The sequence below is a fragment of the Vulpes vulpes genome, chromosome 9 (assembly GCF_048418805.1).
Source record: "Vulpes vulpes isolate BD-2025 chromosome 9, VulVul3, whole genome shotgun sequence".
In the NCBI taxonomy this organism is placed as follows: Eukaryota; Metazoa; Chordata; class Mammalia; order Carnivora; family Canidae; genus Vulpes; species Vulpes vulpes.
The window spans coordinates 92,556,197-92,573,638 of record NC_132788.1 but is presented as its reverse complement, the minus strand read 5'-3'; the positions used below and the strand labels follow the sequence as shown (position 1 = coordinate 92,573,638).

General features: G+C 55.9%; 1 protein-coding gene across 17 annotated transcripts; it reads right to left on the bottom strand.

Moving 5' to 3' along the window:
• Positions 1–1,261: 1,261 nt before the first annotated feature.
• Positions 1,262–16,380, bottom strand: MST1R (macrophage stimulating 1 receptor). 17 transcript variants are annotated; one of them, XR_011994564.1, is made up of 21 exons: positions 13,641–16,380; positions 10,401–10,589; positions 10,193–10,321; positions 9,846–10,016; positions 8,934–9,094; positions 8,182–8,347; positions 7,932–8,068; positions 7,350–7,511; positions 7,161–7,254; positions 6,783–6,992; positions 6,534–6,680; positions 6,292–6,454; positions 6,035–6,136; positions 5,732–5,959; positions 5,291–5,371; positions 4,958–5,139; positions 4,733–4,842; positions 4,314–4,479; positions 4,056–4,139; positions 3,786–3,922; positions 1,262–1,840 (listed from the first exon to the last, which is right to left on the bottom strand). XR_011994564.1 is itself a non-coding variant. In XM_025987744.2 (20 exons), the coding sequence occupies exons 1-20, from the start codon at positions 14,877–14,879 to the stop codon at positions 1,585–1,587; spliced, it is 4,230 nt and encodes a 1,409-aa protein (XP_025843529.2). In that variant the 5' UTR covers positions 14,880–16,380; the 3' UTR covers positions 1,262–1,584. The 17 variants fall into 17 exon arrangements, 9 of the variants coding, with proteins under 9 accessions (XP_025843529.2, XP_072578376.1, XP_072578375.1 ...); XR_011994568.1 differs by having other exon boundaries at positions 5,718–6,136; XR_011994563.1 differs by having other exon boundaries at positions 5,732–6,136.
• Positions 16,381–17,442: the final 1,062 nt, after the last annotated feature.

Genomic DNA, 17,442 nt, shown 5'->3' with positions numbered 1-17,442 from the left:
TGACTCTCCCCTACACACACACACACACACACACACACACACACACACACACACCAAGGGTCTCCAGCTGAGTGTGCAAGGCTACAAAACTGCCTCTATGCCTAAGTGGGGCTCAGAGGTACAGTAGTAAATAGGCAGAGTCCATCTCTACCTCTCCAGATCATAGATCCCTGATCTTCAGAACCCTGCACTTGAGCAGAAGATCCCCCTTTTAAGTTTACCCACATGTCCTTAGGGTCCTTAGGCTCCCCATGGCAGGGCCATGGGTTTGGTCTGAGGGGACAGAGTAAGCAGCAGTATAGGTAGAAAACAGCTGGGCAGCTCCAGTCCCAAGGAAACCCCACTATTTACCAGAGAGCTCTTGCTCCAAACCCAGGAGTCCTTGTGTAACAGGGAAAGGAGCTGGGAACTCACAGGAGAGGGAGGTTGTTCCCCTTCGGGTGAGCTGGGGTCTCCCAGACTGGAGGGATGGAAGCCACAGGGGTCCTGAAAAAGGGAGAGGAACCACCACGATGCAGGCCCCAGACCCAGTCACTGGCATCCCAGCTGCCCCCTTTAGGATCCAGGGTGTGGGGGAGGAGCAATATGGAGGAAACTGTCCTCACTCCCCAGTGGAGTCTGCCCATCTAGTGGCTATTGTGCAGTGGCCTTGACGGGTATAAATAGCCTGGGCAGTCCAACATCTTGAAGCTGGTGCCTTGAAAGTGTGGAGCTGAGGCCTTGCTGCTGGCTCATCTCTCTCAAGGCAGCAAGGGGAATTCTGGCAGGATTTGGTAAGGGCATGGTTGAGGGGGGAGCTGGTCTCCATGCCCTGCAGTGCGAGAGGGAGCTGCAGGTGGAGCAGGGATCCCTGGGAACAGGCTAGAGAGGGCCAGATGCGGGCTGGGTGATGGGAGAAGCCATTCTGGCTGCTGCATGCCTGGGTACCCAACCCACCCTTCTTGGTTCCATCAAGAAGTCCCCCCCCCCCCAAAAAAAAGAAGTCCCCAGGACCCTGTAACCTGGATCGGATCGGGGCCTCACCCTAACCCTCCTATTCTCTAGAGCCTTTGTGCTGACCCTACAAAGCCTCAGAGTCTTTGTATGTGCTGCTCACTTTGCCCAAAACTCTCTTCCCCCCTCTGCTTCTGGCACAGTTCCCACCTGATGGGGACTTAGCAGAAATGTCACCTCCTAGGGAGGCTTCCCTCACCTTTATTCTCTCTCTAAAGCTGCCCTCCATTCCCTCACAGCAGCCTTTCTTTCATAGCATTGACCACGATTTGCACTTGAATATTCGGGTGTTCATTTACTATTTCAAGGGCCAGTGGCGGTCACTGCTGAGTCTCCTGTGCCCAGCAGGTCAGGCACACACCAGGTACCTCATAAATACTCATCACATTGAGGATCACCCCACTGTTCCCTCTGTGGAGTGAGGGGCCATGGGGCCCTGCTCCCTCCTGTTGCCCCAGAAAGTTCAGGGGGAGGGACAGGACAGAGGCCAGCCTGGGCTGCCCTGGGGCCTAGCCTGGCCCAGAGGCAGTTTGGGATTAACTCCCTGGCTGCTAGACAGTCCAATCCCTGGAGGCCTGCCCACAGCTGAGGTCACGTGGGTTGTGATGGCTCTGAGAAAGGCCGGAGTCGACCCGTGTTCCTGTGCACAGGTGTGGTCTGCGACTGCTCTGGGGGCTTGTTTGCCTCCTCCAAGGCACCAGGGCCCAGGTTTACATAGGCTGCCGGCAGCTGCACATAGTGGTCCCCAAGCAGCCTGGCCGCCACGTGCTCTACTTCTTCCACCAGTGCCGTGAAGGTGGGTCTCACCGCGGGGTCCACAGCCCAGCAGCGTTGCATCACCATATACCTGTGAGAAGAGGAGAATGTCGGAGGCTGGGAGCACCCCCCAGTCAGAGATTCTAGGCTGCCCACCTGCTGTTAATCCTGTGGCAGGCCATGCAGGGACAAGGACAGGTGACAGGGCCTAGAGCACAGTGTTGCCCAGTCAGGGACAGCTCTTCCCAGCATTGCGACTGCTATCCCAGTCCTGCCTCCCCACCCTGGCAGAGGTCCGATTGCCCCAAAGGTTGAGCTTGGACTCCTGTACCCTGTGACCTGAATGATGGACCTTGGGCAAGTTCCTTAAGTTCTCCGTGTCTCTGGATTCTCCCCTGATCACAGAGCTGTTGGGCAGACAGTGGAAGGATGCCTGGGAAGCGCTTAGCTTAGGGCACACCTCCGGAGCTATCACAGTTATATCTTCTGTCTTTTAGGAAGGAAGCCTGTGTCCGGTGAAATGGGGATTAAAAGTCCCTAGACACAGACATAGGAGGTAGAGCAAGTGGCCGTGTGATTCCCAAGCAGTGTTTCTCTGGGTTTGGCTGCCTCTTTATCTTGGAAATGCCATCCCAGCCTTAAAGGATACTAAGTGTCCTACACAAAATTATCTCCCAATTGTCGGACTCTCTAAGGATGGTACTGTCATCATCCCAACTTTACAGATGAGGAAACTAAGGCCTCAAGAGGAGAAAAGATTTGGCCTGGTCTAATGGATGCTGTGGTGGTCTACCCAGATCCCCCTTAATTCCCCAGTGGCTGCTGCCAGCTCTTGCCTGAAGCCTTCTTAGGAAGTGTCTCGGCAAAAAATAGCTGCCTTCCCCAAGCTCTCACTGTGACCAGTGACTTATTAATGTCTAGTACAAGGACCTGGCCCCTTGATCTAAATTTTGTAAAATTCCGAAGAGCTGGGGCACCTGGGTGGCTCAGTGGTTGAGCATCTGTCTTTGTCTCAGGTCGTGATCCGGGGTCCTGGGATTGAGCCCCGCCTCAGGCTCCCTATGGGGAGCCTGCTTCTCCCTCTGCCTATGTCTCTGCCTGTCTCTCTGTGTCTCTCATGAATAAATAAACTAAATCTTAAAAAACAAACAAACAAACCCTGAGGAGCCATTCCAGATCAAGTAGCCCCTATGGGATGGGCTACAGCCTCTGCTGCCTCTCCACAGCAGCCCAGCTTTTCCCCTAGCCCACTCCTGCTACCCTGGCCCCCAATCTACCAATAAACCCCCTGTACATATATCCCCAGCTCCAAGTCTCTGTCAGGGAACCTGACCCAGGGGCAGATGGGCAGTAAAGATGATTTCCCTTACTTCAAAGCAGATGTACTAGTGAAACGAATAATAAAGATTAAACCCAAGGCAGGCAGGGCTGGAGGTTACTCAAACTCTTTTGGAGCACAGCCTGAGACAGAAGTCATCAACCACCTTTACCTGTGACCTGGTTCTTCCTGTTCTAACCACAAAGACCTGGGCTCAGCTGAGGCACACGTACTGCTTCTGAAGCTGAACGCTCACACAGGCCCACTGGGCAGGCATGGTGAACATAGCTGCCACCATGCCTTAGGAACAGGGAATCTGAAACTATATTCAGTAGGGAAAAATTTTGATCTGGAGATGTGGTGGGGCTAGTGTGGGAGCTAATGGAACCTTTCCTTGAGGTTAAGTGAATGGAAAAGATGGAAAACAGGCCCCCTTGGCGGGGGTGGGGTGAGAGGAGTGCTGAGAAATCAAATCACTGGCCTCAACCCAGACTCTGAGTGGGGAGTACTGTTACCATGGCAACCATGATATCCTCCCAGCACTCAGCCCCAAATGGGGGTGGAATCAGTCCATAGACCAGGAAACTGAGACCCAGAGAGGGTCCCTTTCCAGGTCAACTAGAGGACCGGTCATAGGGCCAGGCAAGAGCTCTGTCTCCTGCTCCTTCCTTGCCTCTGGGGCCCAGGCTCCCTCCCACCACCACTTCCACATACTCACAGAGAATTGGGACAATATTCAGGCTGGGGCAGGCGCCGACCCTGGGCCAGGAATTGAATGAGGTCAAAAGGGTCAATGTGGGGATATGGTGGGGCACCCCGTGTCAGCAGCTCCCATAGCAACACACCAAACGACCACTGTGGGAAGAGAAGAGGAGATTCAACTTTTACCTCAAATTTGGAGGCAGGAGGGCTTCCCAAGGTCCTCTAGCTGGAAATCTATCAGAGCCCCCTCCTCAATACCTCACATTTTCCCTCAGTCTCTTCTCACCATTGGGACCCTGTGTGGAGTTGGGCCGGGGCAGGCCTTGTATCATCTGCAAGGAGCCGATGAGCTCACAGCACCCTCCTTGCCCTGGCAAGAGGAGTCCATTTCAGACCTGCTCCAGAGGCAGGCAAATGGGCTGTGGACGCCACTCAGTTTGGGGATTCCCTGGACCCAGATCATCATCTAGAGCTGAATGGGCAAAGCCAAGTGCTCTCCTGGGACACCGAGGCCATGTGGCCTCTGGGGCAGGTGGGGCCTCACCACGTCAGACTTGGTGGTGAATCTGTAGGTCTGCAGGCTCTCCAGTGCCATCCATTTGACAGGGAGGCGAGCGTGGCGGTGCTGTCGAACACTGTAGTATTCCTTGTCCAGGATATCACGAGCCAGGCCAAAGTCAGCCACCTTAACTGTGAATGATTCGTCCAGCCTGGGGGGGCGGGGAAGGAATCACACTCAGGACTGGCCCCCACCAGGCCACGAACCCATTAGTTCCAGGATGTCATAGGGCTTCAGAGCCACAATCTGGGCAGACAGGGAATCTGAGGGCCAGAAAAGTGAAGACATGCCCAGGATGGCACAACAAGGGCCAGAGTGTGGGCCCTGCCCTGAGGTGTCCTTACGCAGTAGCACACCCTGGTGCCCTGCCCCCTTGCTTCACCCCAAATGCTCTGGCCCCTCACATGCAGTTCCGAGCAGCCAGGTCCCTGTGCACAAACTTCTGCTCTGCCAAGTACTCCATGCCACGGGCTACCTGAAGGCCGAAGCTGATGAGGTCCTTCACTGTGGGATTCTGGGGGCCACAGGGGGCTTGGTAAGCAAGGGCATAGCAATGCATCCCCAACTGTTGCCCAAGTCTCCTGATGTCCCCCCACCCCACCCTGCCCCAGAGCCACCTGAGTACCGACCCGCTGGGGTGAGCGGATGAACCGAAGCAGGTCTCCATGGCGCATATAGGGCAGCAGCACACGGGGCAGGCCTTCAGGTGGCAGCACGATACCAATGAGAGCCAGTATGTTAGGGTGGTGCAGACCACGCATGAGCAACCCCTCGCGCAGGAAGGCCTCTGCCTCCTGCACCTCTGTAATGCCTGCAGAATGGGTTGAGTCAGGCTCAGACCAGGGAGACCCTCTGCAAGGCTCAGATGGGGAAATAAAGGAGAAAGGTCTCCTGCTTGAGGTCACTCAGCAAGGCTGTAGCACAGCACAGACGGGGAACCTCCTGGCCTCTTCCCCACTTACGACTCAGTGACTTTACAGCACAGTGGATTCGATTCTGGTCCTCATCTATGTATTCTCCATGATAGACAACTCCAAAGTGGCCTGGTGAAGGAGAAATGGTAAGGGACCCCCAATGCCCAGGGTGCACGCCACACCCGCTCACTGGCAAGCAAACCCCAGAGCACCACCTGGCCAATCTGATATTAAAAACAAACATCAGCCACCTGGTGATAGAGCCTGCACCCTCCCATGCCCACTTAATCTGTAGCAGAGTCCACTGAAGACAGATGAATTCCTATTCCACAGATGAGCAAATGGAGGCTCAGAGAGGTTATGTGGTATTCCCAAGATCACAAAGGTTGGTGAGAAGGCCAGAGCAGAGTCCTGCCCAAATGTCCCTTGAGCCCACGCCACCTCAGAACTCCATCTGTGCCCCAGTTCCACCTGCCTTGGCCCCCACACCTTTGCCAATGACTCGGTCACTGTGGGTGACCACCTGCTCGTGGGGGATCAGCACATCCTTGACCTCGGCCAGGAGTGCAGAGTCCAAGTCCCCAAGCTGGATGGACGCTGTCCGCAGCAGTGGGACACAGGACCCATCCCCACTGTCTGAGGAGGATGCTTTGTGGCCCCAAGTAGTAGAATCCAGACCATCCAGACCATGCAGACCATCGGCGGCGGCAGGGGTGGCTATGGAAGAGAGGGAGTGAGGGTTCTGTGGAGCAGAGTGTGTGGCTCCAGCTTTCAGCACTTCCCCCGCCTTACCTTGGCCACTTCTGTAGTCAGAGCCTGAGCAGAGCACAGGCAAGGGCACAGCTCCAGTCGTCTGGCCCAAGGATGCCAGGTCATCTGAGTTTAGAGAGAGGACTGTGGAAAGACGGCCCTTGATGGTCAGCCTCTCCAAGCTCCTAGAGGTTTGGGCAGACCTCCAAGGCCAGGGCAGAAGGAAGATATAGGGACTTGGAGATATCATGGTTTGGGGGTATAGGCTGAGTTTGGGGGTATAGGTGATGAGAGCTCACCTAGCTGTCTCCTCCGCCGGTAGTTGAAGATCAGCACAGTGGCCAGCACAGCTACAAGCATGAGCAGGGCCAGCAGGACACCAAGGAGTAGCCTCTGTGGGACCCGCTCTCGGCTTGGCCGTACCACCCTCCCCAGGATGTGACATTTATCATCCACGCAGACCTGGGGGCAGGTAGCAACTCAGGCCCAGCCTGCAAGCCCTGGCCCATGTCTCCCATGGAGAGCCAGCTGAGCTGCCTACCTGCAGTGGTAGTGATTCCTTGTCAAGTTCCAGGGAGGGGGGCAGAGGGCAGATGACCACATCCCCCCGGAGTTCATGCTGGCAGACCTTACCATCCACGGTCACATTCATGTCTATACAATCAGCCACAGCACCCAGCCCAATATACTGCAGAGACAGTCATAAGGACTGGCCAGTGCCCACATCTCGTCTGGGCAAGGCTTCAGCCCTAACCCTCCACTGTCCCTACCCTCCATCCCCCATACTTACCTCAAACTTAATGGCATGCTCCTCAGGCTTCAGCGGGGCTAGGTCAGTGCTGGGTGGATGGGGTGGGGGCAGGAAGCGAAAACCAGGCAGTGTGAAGCCAGCAGCTCCATCCCCCCAGGCACTCAGGTTCCCTATCACCCACCTCTGGGGGCTTCGGACCACATAATCAGGCAGGCGGCACTGGTGCTGCTCCGGGGACAGCCCCTTACACTGCCAGGGCCCATGTAAGAGTGGTTAGCCAGGCATTCCACCTACAGCCACCTCCTCACCCCTCCCCTCCTCAGCCCTGCATGGGGTTGAACTGGAACTCAGGGGACTGATCCAGTCTTTCCCCCCACCCCGCTAATGCCCACTTGGCAGCTGCCAGTGCCAGCTCACCCTGTTTTCCACTACCCTAAGTCCATCATGGAATGACAGCACTAGGTGCCATGCTGAAGTCAGATGCTGGCCATGGATGGTGACATGGGAGCCACTGTGGAGGAGAGCAGTGTGGTGGGCTTAGGGTGCTCTCTCAAGCTGGTTCCCTCATTCCTAGGAGACCAGAGTGGACAAGGAGGCGGCACTTACATATAGCCACAGTTGGGGCTGATGCCCAGCACAATGGGGTCTTCCCGGTAGTGAAAGTTCCAGAAGCCAGGCACCACAGCACCCCCTACCTGCAGGTGGATGGGAACGATGGCCGTAGCAGCCCCAGGGGGCGTGGTACATAAAAGCTGCCGCTCACTGACCCTGCAGACCAGAGTGGGAGGTGGAGAGGGGGATTGGGCTCAGGATCACCCTCCGTGTGATGGCCAGATCTATCTTTTCCAAGGGTCTGCCAATCCCTCTCAGTTCCTCTGTTGGTTATCTCCCCAATCTGCCCATACTCAATGGGTCTGTTTGAAGATAGAGCCATTAAGTCTTCCAAGAAGGCAGGGCAGGAATAGGTTCCCCAGGGCCTTGGTTGGAGCTAATAAACTCTGTGATGGGCTCTCTCACCATCCCTAAACCAGCTCTGGGCTGCCCACCAGGGCGGGCAACAGATCTTCTTCCTGGACCCACTCCCTATACTGACCATGTGCCAGCTCTCCTCTCTCTGCCCTGGCAGGATCCAACTCCCACCTGGAGAGGGCCCTGTAGTCTCCCATCCCCTTGCCTGTTGTCACTTACTGTTTCAGTGGGCACTCAGTCCCATTGACCAGCACAGTCTGACTGGTGCCTAAGGATAGGCCCTTGCCTTCAAGGGTGAGGCGGGTACCCCCTGCCCGTGGGCCAAAGTGGGGTTTTACTGCTGTCAGCACCGGCTCCTAAGAGGGTATGGAGGTGGCTTAGGTTGGCATAAGAGGCCTTCCACTCTAAGTCCTTCCCCACCCATATTGCCCAGTTGACCAAGGGCATAGACAAGGCAAGGTAGCCTCACCATGAAAGAGAAGCCTTGCAGCATGGAGGTGCCGTCTACCCGGAAGTGCTTGCCTGGAGGCACGTTGGTCACAGTGAGGCTGACATTGGCGGGCCCTGCTGGCTGCTTTCCCGAGGGCTGTAGCTCACACTCAAGCTCCTCTACAAAGTCTTTCTGGGGCACTGGGCTAGAATACCAGGGGAAGCCAAGGTCAGCCAGAGGTCACACAGGCTTGGCTACCTGCCCACCACATATCACAGGTCTCCTCTGAGCCTAAAATGGCATCTCTTCACTCATCCCTTCCTCCAGGGTAGGCAGGATCTGGTGAGGCAGGGCCTACTAGCCTTGCCCAGTTTCATGACTCAACAGATAGGTAAGGCATATGCAGGCTCAGGAAGGGACAGGGAGGGCTGCCCGGGTGGCTCAGCCGTTTAGCGCCGCCTTCAGCCCAGGATGTGATCCTGGAGACCTGAGATTGAGTCCCACATCAGGCTTCCTGCATGGAACCTGCTTCTCCATCTGCCTCTCTCTCTCTCTCTCTCTCTCTCTTTCTCTCTCTCTCATGAATAAATAAATAAAATCTTAAAAAAAAAAAAAAAGGAAGGAACAGAGATGTCTCCTCAAACATCAAGCAGTCAAACATCAAGCAGCTAGAGCCACTTCAGCTCGCTTCATATCTCCTTGTCCCCAGTAAGCAGAAGACAGGGTCTCACAGGGCAAGGGCTGTTTGGTTATCCCTGTCAAGGATAGGAAGGGCAGAGACTAGGTTATACCTGAGGTTTGAACTGTCCTTGGGCAGCAGTCGGCAGGGACTTTGGCCCACGGTGACATGATGCGTGCCCTCATGCACCAGATCAGCAGGACGCAGGTGGAAGTTGGAGCCACACAGGGTCAACCTTGTGCTGCCCCTTAGGGGTCCACTCTGAGGGTAGAACTGAAGAGGGGAAGAGAACCTGAGTCCCTGTGTGGGTCAGGGCTCTCAGCTATCTGCTTTTCCCAGAGTTTTCTGCTGTGCCCCTTGCCTGCCCTCCCTCAGTCTCCTAGATCACTGGCTAGTCCTCGCTCGGGCACTTTTCTGCCTCCAAGTCTTTCCATGTGCCATCCTCTCTGCCAAGAATACCTTTCTTGTTGATACTGAGAACATTCCAGGCCTAAGGATCATGGTCAAGACATGCTGACCCCGCACCTGGGTAGTTCAGTTGGTTAAGCATCGGACTTTTTTTTTTTTTTTAATTTTATTTTATTTATTTATGATAGGCACACAGTGAGAGAGAGAGAGGGGCAGAGACACAGGCAGAGGGAGAAGCAGGCTCCATGCACCGGGAGTCTGACGTGGGATTCGATCCCGAGTCTCCAGGATCGCGCCCTGGGCCAAAGGCAGGCGCCAAACCGCTGCGCCACCCAGGGATCCCTGCATCGGACTTTTGATTTCAGCTCAGGTCAGGATCTCAGGTTGTAAGATGGAACCCCATGTTGGGCTCCACCCTCAGCGGGGAATCTCTTTAAGATTCTTTCCCTCTGTCCCTCCCCCACTCATTTTCTCTCTCAAATAAATGTCTTTAAAAAAAGAAAGAAACAAAAAGAAATAGTATTAAAAAAAAGAAGAAGAAGAAGAATACCTGCTGACCCCACCCCAGGCCCAAGCTTGTCCCACCCTTACCTGTGTCCTGCCAAGCAAGCCTTACCTCAGTAAGCTTAGGTGGGCAATGATCCTGTTGCCAGGAGCCAGGACACTCTTTCTGCCGGCCACACATGCCCCCACACCAGCCACAGCCCATGAAACGCTGTGCCCGCAGACAACTCCCACAGGTGAGGAAGTGGTGGCAGCCAGGGCCCTGGATAGGTACCTGGAAGACCTTGCAGTGGCAGACAGGTGGTTCAGGGGTGATTGGAGAGGTAACTAGGCCCCACAGACACCCTGGTTATTGTAGATCAGGGTGGTGAGACCTGTGTATCAGTGCTTCCCAGGATTGGATGGAGGGGCTAGGCTCCCACAGCCGTGGCCCCAGGCCTAACCCCAGTCCCACCTTACCTGATCCCCAGAAGCAAAGAACAGGTGGTCTCCAAGGCGACTAACATCTCGTTGTGTGGGCTGCCCATTGTTGCCCAGTGAGAAGTTGGACACAAACAGCAAGTAGTTGAGAGATCTGGCCAGCTCCACCTGGGACAGGTTAGTGTGAGCAAAATGGAAATGGGGATGGGGACCCAGGGACAAGGAGACATGGAGACAGGAGTCCCACCTGCAGGATGCGCCCATCAGCTGTGCCCATGTGGGCCACTGTGACATTGTTGAGGCGTGTCACATGCAGGGCAGTGACTTGCACTGGTCCTAACAATCCATTGAAGAGGTCCACACGTGATAGGCTGCCAGTGACCAGTAGAGGGAAGTGACGGCAGCTGGTGTTGAGGCTGGGGGCCTCCAGGCCAGGCTGGGGAGGATCAGGGAAGGAGTCAGGGCTCATCACCACACATTGGTCCCTGGGACTTCTGTCAGTGACCACAGAAGCCCAAACCCCCATCCCTTACCTGGCTTAGCTAGGCCCCAGGTCTGCCACTTGCCCTCTTCCACCTACGGGTCTCTCAGAGGCAATAAGGCCAAGAAAGAAGGTCCAGGCTGGAAGACTGACTTCCATGCCTTGCTCTGACCCGCCATGTCCATTCTGATAATGACTTAGACTCTCAGAGACCCAACCCCATTCTGTCCTCACAACTGCCCTGTAAAGTGGGTGCTCTCACCATCCCTGTTTTTCAGGTAAGGAAATGGGCTCAGAGAGCATTTTGTCACTTGTCCAAGGCCTTATAGACACTCAGGAGAGGAGCAAGGTAAGAAATCTGAGCTCTTGACCAGAGTCTTCTGCTCTCTGCTGGTTATGCCCTGAACTTCAGCAAACCCTGTACCCCTTTGGGGCTTCCGTTTCCTCTCTAGCATAAGGTAAACTCCAAAGTTAATTGGCCAGCATGGGACTGGTAACAGGTCCTTCTTCCTGAGACTCCAAAGATTTTTCTCCACATCCCCACCCCCGCCCTCGCCACCTGCTACCTATATCCCCTTCAGGGTACAAAAGAGAAAAACCAAGGCCTGAAGGCTAGACCCCCTGGATTTAAGGGGGAGACACTGCTCCCCTGATCTTAACAGGAAGGTGTTTGGCGGCTACACTCAAAGCCCCGAGACAGGACTATGGAAGCTTCTGGGGAATCAGATCAGGATAAGAAGGCAAAGTATTGGAACTGAGTGCAAAGCACAGGCAGGGCTCAGTAGCTCTCGCTGCTTGGGACCTTCTCTTGCTAGTCCTGAGGTTCCCATCAAACCAAGTATGCTTAACCTAGTGCTTGGACCTCAGTGCTGATCAGGAGCCCTGGGGTGCAGAGCTGAGCCCAGAAGCTCCACACACTCTGGGGCTGTAGCCTGTGTGGGTGGGAACTGGGACTTTGGCCTCACTTGAGGCAGGAAAAGGGGCCTGGCCTTAGCCGGAAGCCAGCCAGGTGTTTTCAGCATGACTCAGGGGCAGGTGAGGCTGAGGGGTGGAAAAGAGGCCCTACCCCAGTTGGGGCCACACCCCTGTATGCTGGCCCCTGGATTCCAGGGCCTTAGCTCTGGGTTTCCAGGCTTGCTATGAGCTTATTGCTCCTGAAAACCTGACTCTAGAGTCCAATGCTCCACAGAGGAGGGTGACTGCTCCAAACTTAAACTCTACCTGGACCCCTGGAAGGCAGGTGCCAGATCAGAGCCCCACAGGCTACCTGAGGACAGCTACAATAAGCACACAGTGGGTGTTGCCCTGGAGGCTCCGTGCCCAGTCATCAAACAGCACACAGGCTGGTTCACACACCTCCCAGGGGCCTGGCTTGGGGGTCATTTTGAGATTAGTCCTCCCAAAACCTGGCACCGCCAACTCACACAGGATGTCTTCTGACCTACCGACCACTAGCCAAGTCAGGGAGAGATTCTGACTCTCCAGGGGGAGAGGAGGGTAGACACAGACAAGGTCTTTCCACCCATAAGGTCTCCTCAACCCAGAGGGACTCAGCTGAAGGAGTGAGGCTGGAGATCCCCTACTCCTCACTGTGTATAAGTTCTTCCACCTCTGAGGCATCAATAAGAGCTAGAAAGAAGTCAGTGGAGAATACCCCAGAAGGGCCAGGGCCATAGGGCAACCACAGACTCTGAGAGCAGAGACTGTGAGTCAGCTCACTGAAAGACCACTCATCTAATGCTGTTCACCCCATGGCCTTGGTTTAATCTCTTATAAACTATGGTAGGACTATTAGGCTCTAAAGGGTCAGTTTTGGGGGATCCCTGGGTGGCGCAGCGGTTTCGCGCCTGCCTTTGGCCCAGGGCGCGATCCTGGAGACCAGGGATCGAATCCCACGTTGGGCTCCTGGTGCATGGAGCCTGCTTCTCCCTCTGCCTGTGTCTCTGCCTCTCTCTCTCTCTCTATCATAAACAAATTAAAAAAAAAAAATTAAAGGGTCAGTTTTGGTTTTGTCCTCAGCATTTTAAAGAATGTCCTATTTGTCTCTGCTCCAGCTCCTTGACACCATGGCTGGAGAGAACCTGGGTAGGGTCTGCTAGAAAGAGCCCCCAGTTCAGCATGGGCTGGGAGACCTCCTGCTTGGGGTGAGAGGGGGAATTGGAGCCGGGCCTCAAAGATAGTAGAAAAAAGTCTAAGACTCCTTTGTGGTGAACCAATTCCAACCACCCCCTCCTAAGCCTTTACTCATCCCCAGATGTTTATAGTTGCTTGCACAAGACTGGAGTGAGCCTCCTGGAGTTTATTAGAGCCAAGCCACCTTCCCATCATGTCCTAGGTCCTCCCCCAGTCACCCCATAGAGAACAATCAGGAACAGTGAAGGGTGTCAGTGAAGCCCAAGCCATGCAGGCTCTCTGACAAGCCCCCAAACTTCCAAGGCCCAGGAGGCTCCCTGAATTAGGGTGGGGGAGTAGGGGAATCTTTGACAACTCCCGCACCCCCCTCTTTAGAAAGCAGAGCAAAACAAGTGCATTCAAAGGTAAAATGAAACTGTGTTAGTGAACAGCTGCATCTGTGTCAAACTGTTAGCATCTGCCTGTGTGAGGGGCTATTTCTCTGTGTATGTCCTCAAGGCTATGTGGTGGGCAGGCAGGAGGAGATCCCACCCTTCTATCTGGAGTTTGGCAGTGTGCCTGCCAGAGACAGTGGTGATGCAATCTGGTTCTCACACAATCTGGGAAACTACCTAAAAAAAACAGAGGCGGTGGTACCTGAGAGGGTGAAAGAACGAAATGGAGAAGCAACAGGGGCTAGCCTGGCTGGGAGGTGAGCCTCCCAGGTAGCCTGAGCTTGGCTGATTCCCTCACCCCTGTGCCACTCCACCCCGCTGCCCCCAGGACTAAGGAACTGCGTGGAGGTTCCTTCTTCTCCCCTCCTCCTCTCATCCCAGACCCTCTCACTGGATTCAGCCACCTGCTCACAGGTTAGGGTCCCTTCTTTCTGCTCACCGGGTTGGGGCAAAAACTAGGCAACTGGAAGAAGTCGAGGCCTCTCCGCAGGCCGGGGGAGACAGGAGGCTCACAACAGCGTTCCACGCCCTGCTCAATGAGAGTGTCCACGAGGTCGAGGGGAAAGGCACAGACGACAGAATTGGGATTCACACCGGGGCTGCTGTCTCTCCTAGTTGCGAAGACTCCGAATAGCACTTCCTGGCCCTGGGGGATGCTCAGCTCCGCGGCCAACTGGCTGCCCACGGGCGCCGTGTGGGCCGCTCTCAGCACTGGGTAGGACTGTCCTCCCTGGGGCGCTGCGCGGCGCCGGCGTTTGGGCTCCAAACGGCAGTCGAGGATCAGCTCCCGGTAGTCGCCCAGCTCGGGCTCGGCAGCGCTGAGCCGTGCCAGGCGCGTGTGCAAGGCGCCCGGGGCAGCTGTCACGCTGGGCCGCTGCACGGTCAGGAAGTAGACGAAGGCTCCGGCGCGGAAAGTGTACACGTACTCGATGGAGTAGGAAGTGAGGTACTCGGGCTGCACCGACAGCGCTGCAAAGCCGGGTGCGAATCCGGAGGCATCGGCCTTGAGGCGCCGGATGGACACCGAGCGGGGGCTGAAGCTCGCGGCCACCGTCGCGTCCAGCGAGGATGCCGTGTAGAAGTAGGAGGCATGGCCCTGCTCCACCACGGTCACCAGGGTGCCCAGGGGGCTGGCCACACAGTCAGGGCACTCGTCGGGTCGGTTGTGGTGGGCGGAGAAGAGGCAGAGCGGAGGTGCCAGGCGCAAGGCAGCGCCTCCCGGCTCAAGTTCGTGCAGGAAGCAGCGGCCGTGCAGGCTAGAGCCGCAGCTGACCAGCGCGGGAAGCGCCGGCTCCAGCACCAGCACCCGTGCATCTGTGTCTCCCTGTGGGCCGTGGGGGCCCGGGCCACAGGCCGCACATGTCTGGCAGCCGGAGTCCCCAACAGGGCCCGTGACCAGGCTCTCTACTGGCTGCAGGCCAGGCCCCAGCACAAACAGGCGATTGCGTATAGCTACGAACACTGCACTCCCGTCCTCGCCGCCCTCGTAGGTCGTTACGGCCTGTACCGGACCTCCGGCAGAGAAGCTGGGCACCTGGTACTCCACGTCAAAATTGCGCAAGGCGGCATAGGGGGTGCGTGGGCACCGCCAGGACCCTCTGGCCAGCAGCGACGGCGGCGGCAACAGCAGCAGCAACAGCAACAGTGAAGGCTGGGATGGCGGCGGGAGAAGCTCCATCTAGGCCCCACTGAGGCCCCGCTGGGGCCCGTTCGGGCCTGGCTGGGAGCAGACTCGAGGTCTAGACTGGGATCCTTATCCAGAGCCGCCGGTTCTGAGAGCCCTCGGGCAGCTGAGCCCCGCCCGGGGCTACCGTGATGCCCAACGTCCTCCCCCCTCGAGTCTGAGCACCTGGCACCAGGTGAACACTCACACCCCGCCAGGGAAGAGGGAGGCCACCTCACCTGCTGCCCCAGCTGCAGCTCCAAGCCCGAGCTTAGAGCAAAGGCTGCTGAGGGCGCGGGGCGGGGCTGGCGGGGCCACGGCGTGGGGGTGGAGCTGTGGGTGGGGCCTGTCTACCACCCAACTCTCCAGGCCCGGCAGGCCTGTCACCTACACCTCTTGGGCGTGTTTTTCTCAATGGCATGTGGGTGAATGTGGGTGGAGTGGCCTGGAAAGAGGCAAGGAGGCCTGAGCCGTCCCTTCCTGCCTTCCATGACCAATTAGGCTGAAATTAAGAGGGATCAGGGGCCACCTCAGCACCGGTGAGGGTTTGAAGACCTCTTGGCTTATTTCATCCCTTGTCATCAGTATCTAGCAACACACTCAGACGCTGGTTCCCAAACAGGGCTTAGAGGCCCCTGAGAGGCCAAGAATGTGTGGAAGACCAGAGGGGAGACATGGGGCCCCCCAAGAGTACTGCTCTGTGGGAAGGGGCCATCCTTCCATGGGCCTGCCCTGGGATGTGAGTGACAGGATGGTGTCAGAGGAAGGTACGTTGCACCCTGCCTGCCCAAGGTAGGGATTGTGAGTTGGGGCCTATCCTGCTGGCTGGACATTAGAGTCAAGAGTGGTAGGTTATGTGGAGGCCTGACCTCAGCTCCGGTACTTCCACTGCTGCCTCAGTAGATAGAGGTTGCAGGATAGGGGATAACAAAACACAGTGCTGGCCTTCTTTGCTGCTCATATGGGAGAAACATGGGCTTTGACAGGGGCCCTCTAACCTGCTCTATAAGCTATGCTGGGCATTGGTCCCTCTGTCTCCGAAACGAGGATGTAGTTCTAACTAGGTGGCTGCCCAGAGTTCTCCAGTGTGTGAGGTATATGGGATTGGAGGAAGGAGAGGCCACCTTGCTTGCCTCTTACACCTTGCCTATTACACCTTGATAACTAGTTCTCCCTGATACTAGAGAGGGACTGGGAGACATCGTCAGCCTGACAGCCCCCTCAGCTAAGTGGGCCTGGACCCTGGAGGGAGGGGAAGCTTCATAAGGTGGCCCTATGCTGGGGTCCAAGAGACCTGTTAACTGTGGGTCCTAGGGTTTTGGAAGGTAAGAAGGGTGGGGGAGAGAGGAGCTTTCAGCCCAGCAGGATTCATTCAGCCTGACTTTTAGAGCTGTATCTCCTGTAAGACCATACTCCTTGTTCTTCCTTCCAGGAGCACCATTTTTCCTTTCCTCCTCTAAAAGCTTAGATAGCACTTCCTCCAGGAAGCCCTCCTGATCCTGTAAATGCCAGAGCCATTTCGTGGGTTCCACAGATCCTATGCTATACCCCTCTCCTGGCCAGTTGACCCTGGATACCTGACTCCCCCTTTCCCCCATTCCTAGTGCTGGACTCCCTTCTCCCCTTGAGGCTGGAGCTCAGTGAGTACCTGGTGGAGAGAGGAAACAGGAGTGGGGAGCCACACCCAGTGTTGGGAGGATTCCAAGCCTCAGGCAACATAAAAGGCACTCCCTCCTCTAACCAGAATTGGCCAGGAAATGAATAAATACCCACAAAAAAATCATGGCACAGTTCCTGTGTTCCACAGTCAACTTGTCTAAAGATAGTCATGCAGGGCACTTGGTGGCTCAGTGATTGAGCGATTGATTCGGCTCAGATCGTGATCCCAGGGTCCTGGGATCAAGTCCTGCATCGGGCTCTCCATGGGGAGCCTGCTTCTCCCTCTACCTATGTCTCTGCTTCTCTCTGTGCGTCTCTCATGAATAAATACAATCTTAAAAAAAAAAAGAGAGAGAGTCATGCAGGGAAAAACTGAAATGAAATATTCTTTGCTGGCATTGAGACATAGTTTCTTGGACCCCCATCTTGCCTCAGGACATTTCAAGAGACTTCTGTGGGTTGGGAGGAGACTTCAGGGCCCTCCTTGATCACCCTATCCCCTTGTGCTATACCCCTTGTGAGTTGGGGTATAGCAGTCAACAGTTGATTCTTTGCTGCCATCGTGTGGCCAAGATGTTGGCTGCCCCCAGGCCAGTATCCCTTCCTGGGCAGCCCTGGTCCTTGATAGAAGCATCCACAGGAGTGCTCCTTCCTCCTTCCCCAACTGTTCACTCTGCAGGAGGGGGCAGGTAAACCATCTGGAGGAAGTCTGCTAATGGGGCCTTGCAGTGCTAAGTATAAGTGCTCTCCCAAGCTGAACTCATAAGCCTTGGCCCATATTTGGCTTAAGATCTGCCCAACTGCCCTGGCATCTGTCACCTCAAAGGAGTGCCCTCTTTTCCCATTGTGAGCTCTCACACCCTTCTAAACACTACTTCAAAGAACTAGTGCTGGCCTTTATCTCCAACCCAAAGAGATC